Source organism: Patella vulgata, chromosome 6, assembly GCF_932274485.2.
Source record: "Patella vulgata chromosome 6, xgPatVulg1.2, whole genome shotgun sequence".
NCBI lineage: Eukaryota > Metazoa > Mollusca > Gastropoda > Patellidae > Patella > Patella vulgata.
Window position 1 is genome coordinate 5,196,406 of NC_065884.2, and position 15,961 is coordinate 5,212,366.

The 15,961-nt window shown below is 38.3% G+C and overlaps 1 protein-coding gene across 2 annotated transcripts in view; it reads right to left on the reverse strand.

Moving 5' to 3' along the window:
- The window catches only part of LOC126823421 (uncharacterized), a 28,414-nt gene extending 16,880 nt beyond the window's left edge, over nt 1-11,534 (reverse strand). For both annotated transcript variants that reach the window (XM_050552258.2, XM_050552256.2), the window contains exons 1-10: nt 11,397-11,534; nt 9,831-10,002; nt 8,840-8,950; nt 8,118-8,243; nt 7,242-7,408; nt 5,495-6,394; nt 4,114-4,509; nt 2,696-3,318; nt 1,654-2,089; nt 67-1,285 (exon numbers count right to left, since the gene is read on the reverse strand). In XM_050552258.2, coding sequence (XP_050408215.2) covers nt 67-1,285; nt 1,654-2,089; nt 2,696-3,318; nt 4,114-4,509; nt 5,495-6,394; nt 7,242-7,408; nt 8,118-8,243; nt 8,840-8,950; nt 9,831-9,993 — 4,141 coding nt within the window. In that variant the 5' untranslated portion in view covers nt 9,994-10,002; nt 11,397-11,534. The remainder of the gene's footprint in view (nt 1-66; nt 1,286-1,653; nt 2,090-2,695; nt 3,319-4,113; nt 4,510-5,494; nt 6,395-7,241; nt 7,409-8,117; nt 8,244-8,839; nt 8,951-9,830; nt 10,003-11,396) is intronic.
- Between the last annotated feature and the right edge of the window lie 4,427 nt (nt 11,535-15,961).

Sequence of the window (15,961 nt, forward strand, 5' to 3'; positions counted from 1 at the left end):
ACACCATTTCAGCACTACTCCTGATTACTAAGTGAATGTATTTTAAGATAATTACGGAGAGCTTACCTTCTGCTAACGAATAAACAGCATTAATGGTTGACAAAGCCCACATATCTTGCTGGAAGACAGAGTCTATAATACTTCTATCAGGATTTGTACACACTTGTTTACTGGTCGTCGGGAGAATGGTTGATAACTGACAGTTGTATTTATTCTCGAAATACTCCCTGAACCATGGATTATTGACAAGGTCATTCGGGCGTCTGTTTCGAAGATAAGTTTCGAACTGTGCAATAGTTGGGGTATTCATATCAAATGAAAATGATCTATCGACAGCAGCGTTTGTTCTTATGGTAAATCGACGATTGGATATAAAGACGAACTTGACACCACCATACATGGCAGCTTTATCCTGTAAAAATCTTTCGATATACATTCCTGGCTCCGCGAAAACGGCAACAACATGGGTAGTTGACTGGTTCATAGAATTCAGAATCAGGCTATTACTGCCGTCTGTCCCAAACTCATACGACGATAAAATACATATCCCATTAGCCTTCAGATATTCTCTATAAGCATCACGTGTACTTCGACTACCAGAGTTAGGATCGTTCAAGGTCATTACATATCTAAAACCTAGATTGTTTGTTAAATCGGCCATACCCTTAGCAACAACAGAATCCGATGGGATGGTTCGGAAGAAAGTATTAAATTGTGTTTTGTCGTCCAAGATGGGAGATGTGGCCCCGGGACTAACTAACGGTACTCCCATTGAACCAAGTATTTCCGACATGTCGATTGTAGACTGGCTGTCATAACTCAACCAGGCTAACGTCTTGTTAGAATGAATCATGGCACCTTTACCGTTATCAAATCTGATGGATGACGATTGGAAAGCGTTGGTTATCGTTAAGGCTCGTCGTGGGTTCATACATCCGTCAAAAGCTAAACCACCAAGTGTTATATTATTGTTAAGTCTAACAGACGACCGCCCGCTGTTTATTTCATTTAAGGCAAAATTAAACGCTTCGACATACTGGAAGCCATTTGTGCTTCTCAAAGATCCGCAAGCAAATGGTGATGATCCTTTATTGTGTACATCAAACATGGCTGGTATGATCAAGTCTCCATCAATGTACATGTAGTCTTGGGACTGGAACATATAGAAACATTGGACACACATGCCTGGGCAAGTAGAAGCGTAATCTGTAGCTGGTGTGTTGTTATAAAACATAACGGTACCAAGCATATCTAACTGTTTGTTTAAATCTCCATATTCTGCAACCTGTAATATACAAAATTTCCTCCATTGGAATATCAGAGTCTTAAATCCTTAAAATTCACGATTAAATTATAGAATAATATGGCATTATAGTGAGAGGGTAAATATAGCCTAATGTGGTATCATTTGCAGGGTAATAATGGTATTATGTGAAGAGTAAACATTATAGTCTAATAATGGTATCATGTGGAGGGTAAATATTTTACCCTAATATGGTATCATGTGGTTGGTAAATATTATACCTTAATATGGTATCATGTGGAGGGTAAATATTATACCTTAATATGGTATCATGTGGAGGGTAATAATGGTATGACGTGTAGACTAAACATTATAGTCTAATATGTTATTAAATTTATGATTTATCTTACCTGTTGGAACTGTTGTCCATTGTAATTATAAAATATATATGGTTGATCTACTTCTTTACCGTTGAATCGAACGATATAATCAGCGTTCTCCGCTGTGAGCGTCACTTTCTTAATATTCTCTAACAACGTGATGCCCTTGTTAGGATCATTCTGGAACTCTCCGCACACGCCCTGATAATTGTCTCCACAGATATTGGTCAGCGTCATGTCGATGCCCTTGGCGATGACATAGATAGCGTGAATGTTCGTCTCAGTAAAGTAAGAGAGTACAAAGTTTGTAGAATTTGTGATGTCATTGGTTTGCGTGTTGTTACACGGACTAACGAAACCTTGTGGATTGGTTGATCCGATGTAACATTGATGTATCTGTTGATACCATTCAGTAAACCAGGGATTAATCAGACTCTGAGTTCCAACTCTTAACCCCTTTAAATAACTGAAATATACAAATATAACATAACCCTTTAAATAACTGAAATATATAACATAACCCTTTTAAATAACTGAAATATACAAATACAACATAACCCTTTAAATAACTGAAATAAATATAACGTAAGGAGCTAAATCGATATTATTTGGGACCTAGAAATTGACACAAATGGGTCTCACTCTCAACGTATATAATAATTTAATATGAATGTATATAAACTGATTTACATTCAAAAGTCTCAATCGAATGGCAATCTCTACTGTCTGGTTATTCCAGTCTACACCAATAGTATTTATTGTGCATGCTCTCCAGATATGAATATGCCGTCACCGTTTGACATGACTTGTGAAATATGTCTAGCCTCGTTCTTCGATTCCCTTGTTACAAATAGCGCTGGAAGGCAATTGTTTTGGTTTTTACTGGTGAAATACGCCAGAAGTCTCAATCGAATGGCAATCTCTACCGTCTGGTTATTCCAGTCTACACCGATAATATTTATTGTGTATGCTCTCCAGATAAGAATATGCCGCCACCTTTTGACATGAAATGTGAAATAAGTCTTAGAGTAAGTTTGTTGCTAGGCGAATGATAAATATCAAAATAACTTACTTTTGATAATCTATAAGGGATGAATGTTTTAATCCAATAGAAATAACACCATTAGCTACATCTTCCAAACCCTTGACGACTGCTTCATCCTTACCAAACGTATGAATACCAAATAAGGCAAATTCACCAGACGCGTTCCTATCTTTGACACCCTGCAGAAAGTATCTATTGTATGTTGCGCCCATATTCAGAACAACAGGTTTAACGCCGCTATTCATTCGCAACTTGTCGATTGTTTTACCACGGTCGGATTCGGCCATGATTGTCGTAACCACACAGATTCCTTCAGCAGCTGCTATTTTGCGGAACTCCTTATTTCCTTTTGTAAAAAATTCATGATCTTGATACACGAGTTGAACATAATGAAAGCCAAGATGTTTCAGCATCATTACGATAGCCCGGAATTCTCCTCCCATACCGTACGACATACGGGTATAATACTCATAATCCAGCAGATCGTCGTCAAAACTACCATATGACACCAGAGGGCGTTTAAAGGTATTCATAAGTTCGGCTATCGGGAAGGTGAGATCAGATGTATGTGAAGCGTGATAGACAGCCAGTTTCCGCGGATCAAGTCTATTTCCGTTTGAATCTTTAATAACTAGACTTCCTTCCTTCACCTGAAATAAAATATGGATATAAAATTTTCATCCTTTGGTCAGGAATTTGGAAATGAAATGAAATGAGGTTTAACGTCCTACTGTTCTGCTCCAGGAATTTGGAACTATAAGAGCAGAATGCATAGAGGTGGGTGGGTGGGGGGTTACATTAATCTTGTGTGAGCGACAGAGAATGTCCACTCGACACAAATCAGGTCAGTTTTCGGACTAACATATGATACAATTTTTTTCAATAATTCGCATGTGCAGACACCAGAAGACCTGGAGAAAAGCCACGAGGTTAGACAGGTGATCATACTCAGGTTGGACAGGTGATCATACTCAGGTTGGACAGGTGATCATACTCAGGTTGGACAGGTGATCATACTCAGGTTGGACAGGTGATCATACTCAGGTTGGACAGGTGATCATACTCAGGTTAGACAGGTGATCATACTCAGGTTGGACAGGTGATCAATTAACTGATCATACTCGGGATGAAAACCATGGCACTAGTTTAAGTCCACTCGACACAAACTAGGTCATTTCAGGTATAACTTATGCTTCAATTCTATTTCAATAATTTGCTTGCGCGTAGGGGTCTTTAACAGTGGGAGGAAACCGGAGGACTCAGAGAACCCACAAGGTTTGACAAGCGACCCTATTCCTTGTCATGTATGGGTCAATGACAGACCTTATGATGCTACACGCACTCCTTTACCATTCAGCCATTACCCCGCCCCCCCCCTACGTTTCTGCACTGAGTAGTATAATGACGACAGACGTACCTGAAATCAAATTTAAAACCCACAATACCTGTGAAAGGATGGTTGTTGCTAGGATACCGCTATTACAATCATCGAACGCCAATCCACCAAGTTTCACCCTCGGTAGCATATTCTGACTTACAACTTGATTTAAAGCGTAAATCATGCCCTCCATAAATTGTAGACCTGATCTTGCACCCTTATCATATTGACCACACGTTAACGGACTCACTCCCTTTTTATGGATCGAGAATACTCCAGTGACAATGATATCTCCATCAATAAAAACATACTTTGTCTCTGGGGGAACACCCAGACAAGGCATACATGGTTGACTTGGACATTGTGATCCCGGAATGGATGTAAGAGGGGATCTTCGATCTGTACTATACATTCTAATATTGTCGACATTCATATTCAGTCGACCACTAACATATGTTCCAACCTGGAACAGACATGAAATTAGAAAGTTTAAAGAAATCTACTGTTATTGTAACAGGAATGTAAATATGTGTAATTGTTTGTATATCTGGGGATGTAAATATACGGTGGTTGCATATCTGGGGATATAAATATATGGTGTGCTGTGATTGATTGCATATCTGGGGATGTAAATATATGGTGTGCTGTGATTGATTGTATATCTGGGGTTGTAAATATATGGTGTGCTGTGATTGATTGTATATCTGGGGTTGTAAATATGTGGTGTGCTGTGATTGTAGAAGAAATGTAAATATGGGGTGTAATGTTTGGTATATCTGGGGACACCGAGTTCGTTGTGTTCTGTGGCATCAAGAGTTTAAATATAATTCCTACTGACTTGGTCATGGGGAATTCCCTTTGCCTCACTTGATAGATGTGTATAGTTTCTATACCTGCGGCAGTATACCCATACGTTAAGAGTATAGTGCCCTTTGCCTCACTAGGTAGAGGTGTATAGTTACTATACCTGCCGTAGCATATGTTAAGAATATAGTGCCTGTTGTCACGGGTTTGATTCTCAACAATAGTATTAAAAGTATTTAAATCAATCTTTGAGGCAGACCAATATATCAATAAATAAACCGGGCTAATGAAGACGGACCAATGATATGCAGTGGCCAGTGAGGTAAATTTTGCCCAGACAGAGAGAGGGAGAGACAGCATTTAACATCCACTTGACACAAACTAAGCAATTTTATTTCAGTGATTCAGGGTCTTTAGCTGTGGTAGGAAACTGGAGAGCACTAAGAAAACCTACGAGACGACCCTATTCCCTGTCACATACAAACTGGGAATCGAAATCATACCACTGGACTCAATGATATAACTTATGATCAAAACCATTTGTCCACCAAACCCCTAAAATGATCTGAGAGTTAATATCATTTACCGGTAATTTTAATTCTAAGTCCATCGAAGGAAAGTAATATTAAAGTTTTCATAATTACCCGTCTGAATCTATATCCGACACTGCCACCAAGTTGAATGTCATTATAATTCCAGATATCGTATGCTGGGTTAACAATATCTCCGTTGTCATCGAACTTAACTCTAGCAGCTGCAAAGTAAGGAGCATATTGATCCGAGGCCAAACTTGGAACTCTTTCTTTCTTACCGTAGATAAAATCAACTTTTTTCAAATAATCCGTGAAGAATTCTTGTGTTGTCATGTTCCTGAGAGCCGGACACATCCCCACAAAGTTGACACCGCATTTTGCCATCTGTGCTTCTCGTAGTGCGTAGGCGTAAGAGAACACGGCATGAATTGCCGGTTCTACGAACGGATCCTGATTAAAGGTAAGACGTTTTTCCCGTTCGGTTCTTATCTGACAGGGTGGAAGAGAGGCTGGCGTGTTAACACCAGTCAAACGGCATTTATTTTGCTCCATATACCAAGCTTTAAACCAGGGGTTTTCAGGTGATGGATTATTCTCGTCAATCCTCACCCAATGATCTTCAAACTCCACGATATATCGTTGTGTTGCTATGATACTGATGACACCCTTCTGGTAAAGTTTCGTCTGGAAATCTTGATTAAACGAAAGACTGTCTGTAAAAATCCACTGAAGTTTTCCGGCGCCTGTCTTGGTTTCCCCCGCATCTAAGATCTGTGTAGCTAGAACTGGACCTCCGAAAAATATGACCCCTGTCGTGTCCGTGGCAATGACCTGATCCAGAGTATCGCTGACATTGTCGTCAGCTGCGTGACGCACAGCTTTAGTGAGACAGATTCCAGCAGCAGCTAATCGTGAGCGTATGGCATCATATGACGCTGATCCAAACGCTGAATCTTCATAAACAACAACCAAATATTTCCAGTTTATTTTCACTAAAACTTCAACAATTACCTAAAAATAAAAATAATCATCTCAGGGGCGGATCCAGGATTTTCAGAAAGGGGGGGGGGATGCTGCCCCCACATGGGAGTGCGACTCACGGCACTCAGTGGGCGGACTGACGGGCAATCAACCAAGTCACCAACCGACTCGTTTCGGAGTAAATTACGATTTCCAACCTAAACTGAATGTTAATTCCTTTCCTGCGAGAATATTTAGGGTAAAAAATTGTTCGCCACCGCACCCTGGCACACACCCCCCACTCCCCACTCCCCATGACCTGTACCTGCATCTTCAGAGACTTAACCCTTTCTACTCTTTTCATCCCATTACCAAAAATTTATTGGATATCGAAAAATTAACCCTTTAAACTTCCCTCCCCTGCCCCCATAATTTTATAAAAATTCAAAACATTTATAGGACATCAGGTCCTCATTGTGTGAAGAATTCATAACTTTCTATGTATCTATGTGTTTATTTTATCGTATGACAACAACACATAATTTTGTAGGAATATTACTGACATAAATTTGAATACCGTACAGGAATTAAATTGGAAAAATAACGCGGTGCACCTATTTGAATGTCTTGTTGACACATGATTTTTTATTGTGTTTCAAAACCGCCAGTTTAAATAACGAAAAGAGTTATGTCCCATATATTCATTAAAAATTGTGAAATCCCAACACTGATCTAAGCCCAAGTGTTATGACAACTTTGAACAGATTTACAACCACCCTACTACTGAGATAACCTAGTATTGAGTATTCTGACATGCTGTGTAATCTGGCAAATTGTATCAATCCCGCACGATGTTGGAATTGACTGAGTCCACGGTATATCAGTGATTCATACTTACATCCATAAGTGGACCATCTGGTGGAACAGTTCTCATGAACGAAGGATATTCAGTATTATCACTCAGAGACGGTGCAGTGGCAGCATGGGATATCATTGGAATATTGAACCGTTCGAAATATTTGGCTACATCCATGGTTGTTCCACTTTCACTGGTACCAATAGCCCCTGTAGAATAAAAGGTAGACATCTAAGTCTCTAACTCAACATTTTCCATAATATTCAAAATTAAAAACACAAATTAGAATTCAATATTGGTCCATTTCAATCCATATTGATGTTTTTATGTTGTCATGAAAATGTGGGAAAATATTTTCCATAATATTTGAAATTAAAAACACAAATTAGAATTCAATATTGGCCATTTCAATCCATATTGATGTTGTCATGTTGCCGTGAAAATCTGGGAAAATATTTTCCATAATATTTAAAATTAAAAACACAAATTAGAATTCAATATTGGTCCATTTCAATCCATACTGAGGTTGTTATGTTGTCGTGAAAATGTGTGATCCTAAAATCCAATATTTAAGACACAATTAACGTTTTAAAATATGGTACACAAGTCTTGTACTTAATTGTTTCGGGCGAAAAACCAATTAACATCGAAAGAATTAAAAAACAAAAGAAATATAGATCTGTATTTTAATCAGATTGGAGAGTGTTAACATCGTATCAACACAATATTTCAGTTAGTTTGACGGATATTGGTTTTCCTTCCACCAATAAAAAAAAGAGAATTTTAATACCTTGTCAACGCAATACCCCCTATAAGTCTAAGACTAACAAATTGGTACTGTTATTTTTGTTTCTATGGTAACATGTACAATTCTAGGGAGGAGAATTTTTTTTGGTTAACAGAGTTCCATTTACTTACCTAATAATAATTTAGAAGGAGAAGAAAGATTACATGCACTGGCCTGAGAACTAAGCTGTGGATAAAATTCTGTAGCAGCTGATATAGCCGCCTCTGTATTACCACATACATTCTTTACTCTCATACCTGATAATATAATAATATAAAATCACTTTATAAAACTATTATATATAAACATTTACTGGAACACCCAGTACTTTACTGGAACACCCAGTACATTACTGGAACATGCTGTACTGTGGAACACCCACTACTTTACAGCGGAACATCCAGTACTTTACTGAAACACCCTGTACTTTACTGAAACACTCTGTACTCTGTTGGAACACCCAGTACATTACTGGAACACCCTGTACTTTACTGTGGAACACCCAGTACATTACTGGAACACCCAGTACATTACTGGAACATGCTGTACTGTGGAACACCCACTACTTTACAGCGGAACATCCAGTACTTTACTGAAACACCCTGTACTTTACTGAAACACTCTGTACTTTGTTGGAACACCCAGTACATTACTGGAACACCCTGTACTTTACTGGAACATCCAGTACTTTACTGAAACATGCAGTACATTACTGGAACACCCCATACTTTACTGGAACATGCTGTACATATGTACTTTACTTTGAAACACCCTGTACTTTACTGGGACACCCCATATTTTACTGGAACACCCAGTACTTTACTATAACACCCAATACCACTTATGTACTTACCTAATTTAATACCAGGTACATAACTATGGTTTAAAGTCTCTCCCCTCAAGATTGTGTTTTCTTTATTCAGTAATTCAAAAGCATATCGAAATGCTTCATATGCCTGTATATCTGTAAATAGATATCATAATAATACAGGTAACTATGCAATACAGGTAAATATACATATAATAATACAGGTAAATATATATTATCACCCAATTATATATTCTACAGAACAGTGGACTCTGTCACATCCGACCTCTGAATACTCCGGCACTCTGTGAAATCCGAAATCATTTTCATGTCCCGATTTATTTCCTTATTATTTCAGCAAAAAAATCGTTGAATAATCCGTACTCTAAATATTCCGAATTACGACATCAATCAACCGTCCCGTCACATGATTTCCATTGAATCAACACTGTATAATCCGACATATTGTAACTATCCCATACGATGTCGGATTTGACAGAGTCCACTGTAGATATCGCTTGTGTGATCAATTTCATATTCTACTGGGCGATATCTACAGTGGAGATATCGCTTTACATGAATTTGATTTATACCCAAAGAATTATATATATTTATTTGTGCATGTTAGAAAGGATTGTGTGATAAATAAATTCTTATACTCGTCTTTTTTGATGTAAAAAAATATCAACACTTGTCGATGAAGTGAAAAAATCTTGACAAAGCCTCGTTCAGGTAAATATATATAATACATAACACAGGTAAATATATACCATATACATCATACAGGTAGATACATTGTATAATACGGGTAAATATGTACCATATATATAATACAGGTAAACTTATACAATATATAATACAGGTAAATATATACAATATATAATAATACAGGTAAATTGGTAGTAACAAGCCCTAGATTAAAGTATTGGGGTTTCAGTACAGCCTAATCAAGTTGAATGGCTAGGATCACTACCTTTAGATTATTTACAATATTAAACTCAGTTTTCAAATGTTTTGAAATCTTAGAATTTCTCACCATACTCTGGTCTGTTACAAAGAATTCCTCCGACCATCGCCGTGGCACCATTTTGAATGACAGCATCAGTGCCATCACTTCGACATGTCTGCTGTATAATGTTATCTTGTCCTCGACATGTGATCACCACAACCAATAATATTACTCCTTCTAATAGCCTCATATTTCCAGACTAAAAATAAAATACAGACTTCAGATTTATAAATTATTTTAAAACATTGTGAATCAGAATCTGTTCATCCATTTTTCTAACAGAAAGTTCCTCAGGATCTTCAAGTCTGATTTCCACTTGGCAGTGGTGCAGAACAGCAAGGAACAGTGTCTAGCTGTTCAGATAGGATGAAAAACTTGGTTTCTTGACAGTTGGAATTTCATGACTGTCCAGACAAAATAACCTAAACTCCAACACCTAATATCTCTCCACATTTAAGTGGGTGATGGGTGATACGGGGGGGGGAGAGAGAGAGAGAGAGAGAGAGAGAGAGAGAGAGAGAGAGAGAAGGGGGACTTAATGTCCACTGACACAAACTAGGTCATTTCGGGACTTACACATCGTTCAATTTTATTTCAATAATTCGCTTGTGCATAGGGGTCTTTGGCAATGGGAGGAAACCGGAGGACCAGTAGAAAACCGAAGAGGCTGGACAGGTGACCCTATTCCTTGTCACGTACAACAGGGGAATCAAAACCACGCCAGTTGACTCAATGACAGACCTTATGATACCGCACACACATGCTAACCATTTGGCCATCACACACACAAACACACACACACAGACCTTATGCTCTAAAGCTCAGGAGTTTAAACCAATCGGCCATACAAGCCCATTACTTAGTGCAGACATTAAACCTCATTTCATTGCATTTCAATTTGAAAGAATGACATGGCAGTGGATTTTCAAAAGGTGTGAACATGTACATACAAAATAATATTTTTTGGTAATTTGTGTCTTAAATATATCATAATATTCAATTGATGGTTATTTAACAAAACATGTATATATAAATTACAACATTATTACATACCATGTTATATAATATAAAATAATCTCCCCTTATATATACATTTAGGTATTAGGGTGTGAACCCTTTATAATCATTCTATAACTGGTGTATATTGTTCACATATATCATGACTATCAAATATTGCATACTTCAATATACAATACCTATTTCAACTTGGATATTTGAAAATAGATATAGTTGCTTTAATTGAGAAATTAAGGAAAATTATAATAGATTTATGATTGTAACATATTCATAATATTCACTGTAATTCACAGATCCATATTCCATATTTTTTAATAAATAAAATATTGAATTAATAAAATCAATATATCACCGTATTCAATATTCAAATATACAAAAGTCATGTAATCTTTATATATCCCCCCGTTCACAGTTTAAATCTGGCGTATATTGACCGATGTTTCACCAATTCCTAAAACTAGTAAATACACGCCTGAAGGCTGAAGTCACCATGCACAACCACACCATTACCCCTCCCGATATCAAAACAACCAAATAAACATAGCAGAAAATAAATTAATATCTTAATCAACATACCTGGAAATACGGCACCAGGTAAATACAACTTCAAAGGAACCGCTGTTCCCGAAAATCACTGCTGTATTTTATTTATTTCTCCGTTATTCCGTCCCTCGTTTTTGTCATCCCTGGTTGAGTTGTTGTCTCAGCCCAGCCCGTTCTACTGGTCTATCATTGAAGACAAGTTTTCTATAAATAACCTGCCCATACCTTCTATTGTTATTATACAGCTATTATAATAAACCATTCACACACATCAAAACCCGTCTAACGAGTTTTACCGTTTTAGACACACCGGTATCCAGTCTTTTGTAGGCGCAATCATTTAGTCCCGTGAAAGAATTGTATAAAATACCAACCCATATTATCGCACTTAAATTGTCCACACCCCGCGAAGCCCACATCTTTATAAATGATATAATAACATTTTGCCATTTGATAATAAATATAGTCGCGCGTGTTCATTACGCCATTTTTACTCAATATTAAAGGTGCATTTTGTAAAATTTAGATAAAGAGCTGGTCATTCTTGCTAAATTAGTTTACAAATAGATAGGCCTAATAAGAAATGATCGAATATATATTGAACATTTCAGTCAAATTGCTTGGGGGTGGGGGGGTTAACGTGTGCGCGTTGTATCATAAAGGCCTTTCTTTGAGTAAAGTGGCGTATATACGTGGTTTCGATTCCCCGCTTGTCCAACCTCATTGGTTTTCTCCCGGTCCTCCGGTGTTCTTCCACTGCTAAAAGACCCCTATAGGCGCAAACGATTTATTGAAATACAATTGAATCATATATTAGCCCCCACCTCTTTCTCTCTCTCTCTCTCTCAATAAAATGTCTCGATTATCCATTTTTAAATTAAACTATGAACTGGCGATCGCATTAAAATCCCCATCATTTGATGATCTAGAGAGTTGATTATGGGCTTGTCATAATATTAGATGTGTAACTAACAATTCATGTAACATGAGAAGCTAGAGAAAAAAGACGTACATTGGGCAGATTTAGTGCTTACTTAATACATCTTTATTATATGCGCGTATCTGAATTTAGAATTTAGAGAAGCATGTGCTTTAGACACCCAAAATATAACAGTTTTCAGCAGAGAACGATTTGGAAACAAACTGATATCTCTTTGATATAAGAATCTAATGAAATGGGGTTTAACGTCCTACTTTTCTGCACCCTGCAGCCAGGGTAATGCATTAGGCATACGCCGTGAAGTGTGCTGTATGAAGGAAATTTTACCCACTGGATCTTTATCATGCTTTTATTAATGGAATAAACGGGGTCGCGGGTTTCGTACCATTTGTCAAACCCTTCGCCCTCTACTACGGTTATAGGGAAAGCAGGCAAGAATTTCCCGAAGATATAAAGTCAATCAATTGTAATTCGGCCATCCGTCCCATCCGAAAAAAGTACGTTTTTCCACGTAAGGTCCACAACCATGTTGCACAAGGGGAAACCAGACGGCACAATCCCGATGAAATTCCTCGGTCAGTTAAACCAGGAATGAACCCCGGAAGCGCCTGGTAGGCCTAGGTCTAAATATTAAGGCCATCTGTAGATTTCGTCAAGATCACGAGATGCAAACAGGGCTAGCGCTAACCCGGAAGCGCCTGGTAGGCCTAGGTCTAAATATTAAGGCCATCTGTAGATTTCGTCAAGATCACGAGATGCAAACAGGGCTAGCGCTAACCCTAATCCTACACCTAACCCTAACCCACAATCTCGTCAACAATCACGTGCCCTAACCCTAATTACATCTCGCGACATGACGAAATCTGCAGGTGGCCTTAATATTTAGACATAACCGAGACACCTGACATTATCTACCTCGCAAACCGCAATGGAAACCATGAATTTACAAATAAAAAAGAAAACGACTTTTATTTCATTTCTGAGATGAATTTATTTTTATTTATTGGAAATATAAAATACCAAAACCAAGTAAAACTGATATAAAAAAAAAACGACCAAGGCAGATGCGTATAGTTAGAGTTTAGTTATAAATTTCAGAAGACCTGTTCTGTCTTTCTCTACAATAGACCTCATTGTCTTAATGACATAGCAAGCCAGCTAGTTCACGTATATTTCAAACGTTAGTACGTATTTAAGGCGATTATATTTGAATCGACCCTCTTTCTTCATCAACAACATTTCAACATTATGTCTCATTCACGCTGATAACTATAACCCTAATCACAACCCTAACCCATGAATATTTTGGGGGATATGAATTCAACTGAAGGTTCAGTATTATTGAGTTAGAAAAAAGGCATAATTAAGGTATTTACAGTTCTGTGTACATGATCCCTCAATATAGGGTTAGTCGGTCGGTCGGTCGGAAAATCTGTTAAAATATATTTGTCCCTCTCGGACAAAGCTCCGGAAAATATTACCGAAATTTCAATGCTGCAATTATCTACAGAAAACAGCGACAAGACATAGTTATAGGGTCTGGGCCTAGTTACATTAGAATGATTAGTAACGGCTTCTTATGGGACTCTAGGACAGAGTCGATAAGAAGCCGTTCCTAAAGGAACTAGTCCGGGCCATGAGAAAAATATTTCGGGTCGGCGATCTCGGCTCATAAACATAGGGTCGGTCGGATAACCGTAAGCACGCGTAGGCTTAATTCATTGCGTAGGCTTAATTCATTTTCGCCTTACTATTTTTTTGTAAGCAGAATGAATTACCGGAACATAAGAAAACAAGTGAATTAACATTGATATCATTATATTCCATTGTTATTTTGATTCAAAATAATAATAATGTCATAACCCCTTTTTAAAAATAGATATTTTGTTGACTGCTTTATTTTGGGTTATTACCAATTGTTGCCAGTTGTTGGCATATAAACCAGGCCATAGTGGTTGGAAACCCCAGGCCCGACGCTAAATCCCATTTATTGCTCTTTACAAGTATATTATTGTAAGTATCTATCTCCCATGCGAGTCTCGCTGTCAGTGTGAACACTGCAAGGAAAGACAACTCTGGCAGAATGGATAGTAACACGTGCCCCCAACCCCCGATTCCCACGCAGCTCTCGATATTGTGAACACTTCAAGGCAAGACAACTCTGCTTGGGAGAATGGGAAAACAAGTTAATGCAAAAAACAAAGTAGGGCACACAGTCCCAAAATATTGCCCAAAGTTCGAAGGAAAACATTTCCCTAACATCTGAGCCCAGATCCATGTTTCTGTGAAAAGTGTCATTATACAATGCTTCGTAAAATTGAACATTATTACATCTAATCTAAGACGCAGCATTATTTCTAAAATTACAACAAAGTATGTGGTTTAGTTGGAACTAGTAAACATAATTCATGTTGGCATTGCTGTTTCGCCACATGTTGGAATTTCCTATACCTCTACCTCTTCTTCTATCGTCAATAACTTGAGATCCTAACCTGTCCGAATGTAGGAGACCCTGGCTGGATCTGCTCGGTGATTGATGTCTAATGTGCGAAGCAAGATTACTGAAAAGCGTTCCCTGGTCACCCTGGTTACCTTGATTCACCATTCGTTGTTGAAAACTGGCCCGATTCCCTACGCCTTGCACAATCATGGAATTTGGGTTATTCTGGCGCCAAACTTGTCCATTTTGCTGTGAATTCTGCACAATCATGGAATTTGGGTTATTCTGGCGCCAAACTTGTCCATTTTGCTGTGAATTCTGTACAATCCTGGAATTTGGGTTATTCTGGCGCCAAACTTGTCCATTTTGCTGTGAATTCTGTACAATCATGGAATTTGGGTTATTCTGGCGCCAAACTTGTCCATTTTGCTGTGAATTCTGTAAAATCCTGGAATTTGGGTTATTCTGGCGCCAAACCTGTCCATTTTGCTGTGAATTCTGAACACGACCCGCACTTCCAAACTGATTACGATTGTTTTGTCGTTGGTCTACCATGTTGCCTTGGTTACTGAAGCTATTGCGTTCAAATAATTGTCCATTGCCAATATTACCATTTCTATCGGCCAGTGCCATTCTTCTCCCTCCATTCATTCTTTCATGGCTGAGAACACCACCACTGTCTGTTTGTCTATGGCCTTGATTGTCCAGACGTCGCTGTTCATTCCATACTCTATTCGGTGGTCTACTCAAACCAGCTGAAAAAGAATATGCACCCACAACGTCAGATAAGTCATCATTGCAATATCTCACTAAACACTCGGTCCCAGGTTCGCTACTAGTCTTCGACCCAGAAAGCCCCCCACCCACCCACCACACACAGACACACACACACACCTTATCAGCGATGCAAGACGAAAATGAAATGAAATGGGGTTTGACGTCCTACGGCACTACGACCTACTCTTATATCGAATGCCAACTGCCAAGGGATCTTTTACGTGCATTCCAATGCATACATTGTCCCAGGATTTTCATCTCATCCGAACCACTAGGCAGCTGTCATTACCAGGCCCTCTGTACTCCTGCACCACTGACAAGAGGAAACCACGCCGTGCTTAAGGTAGAACGTGAAGCCCAGATACCGACGGAAACGCAACTGTCCGGTCAAAATTCATTATATATTATCATTTTGTATTCCACCTTCGACAGACAAAGCAA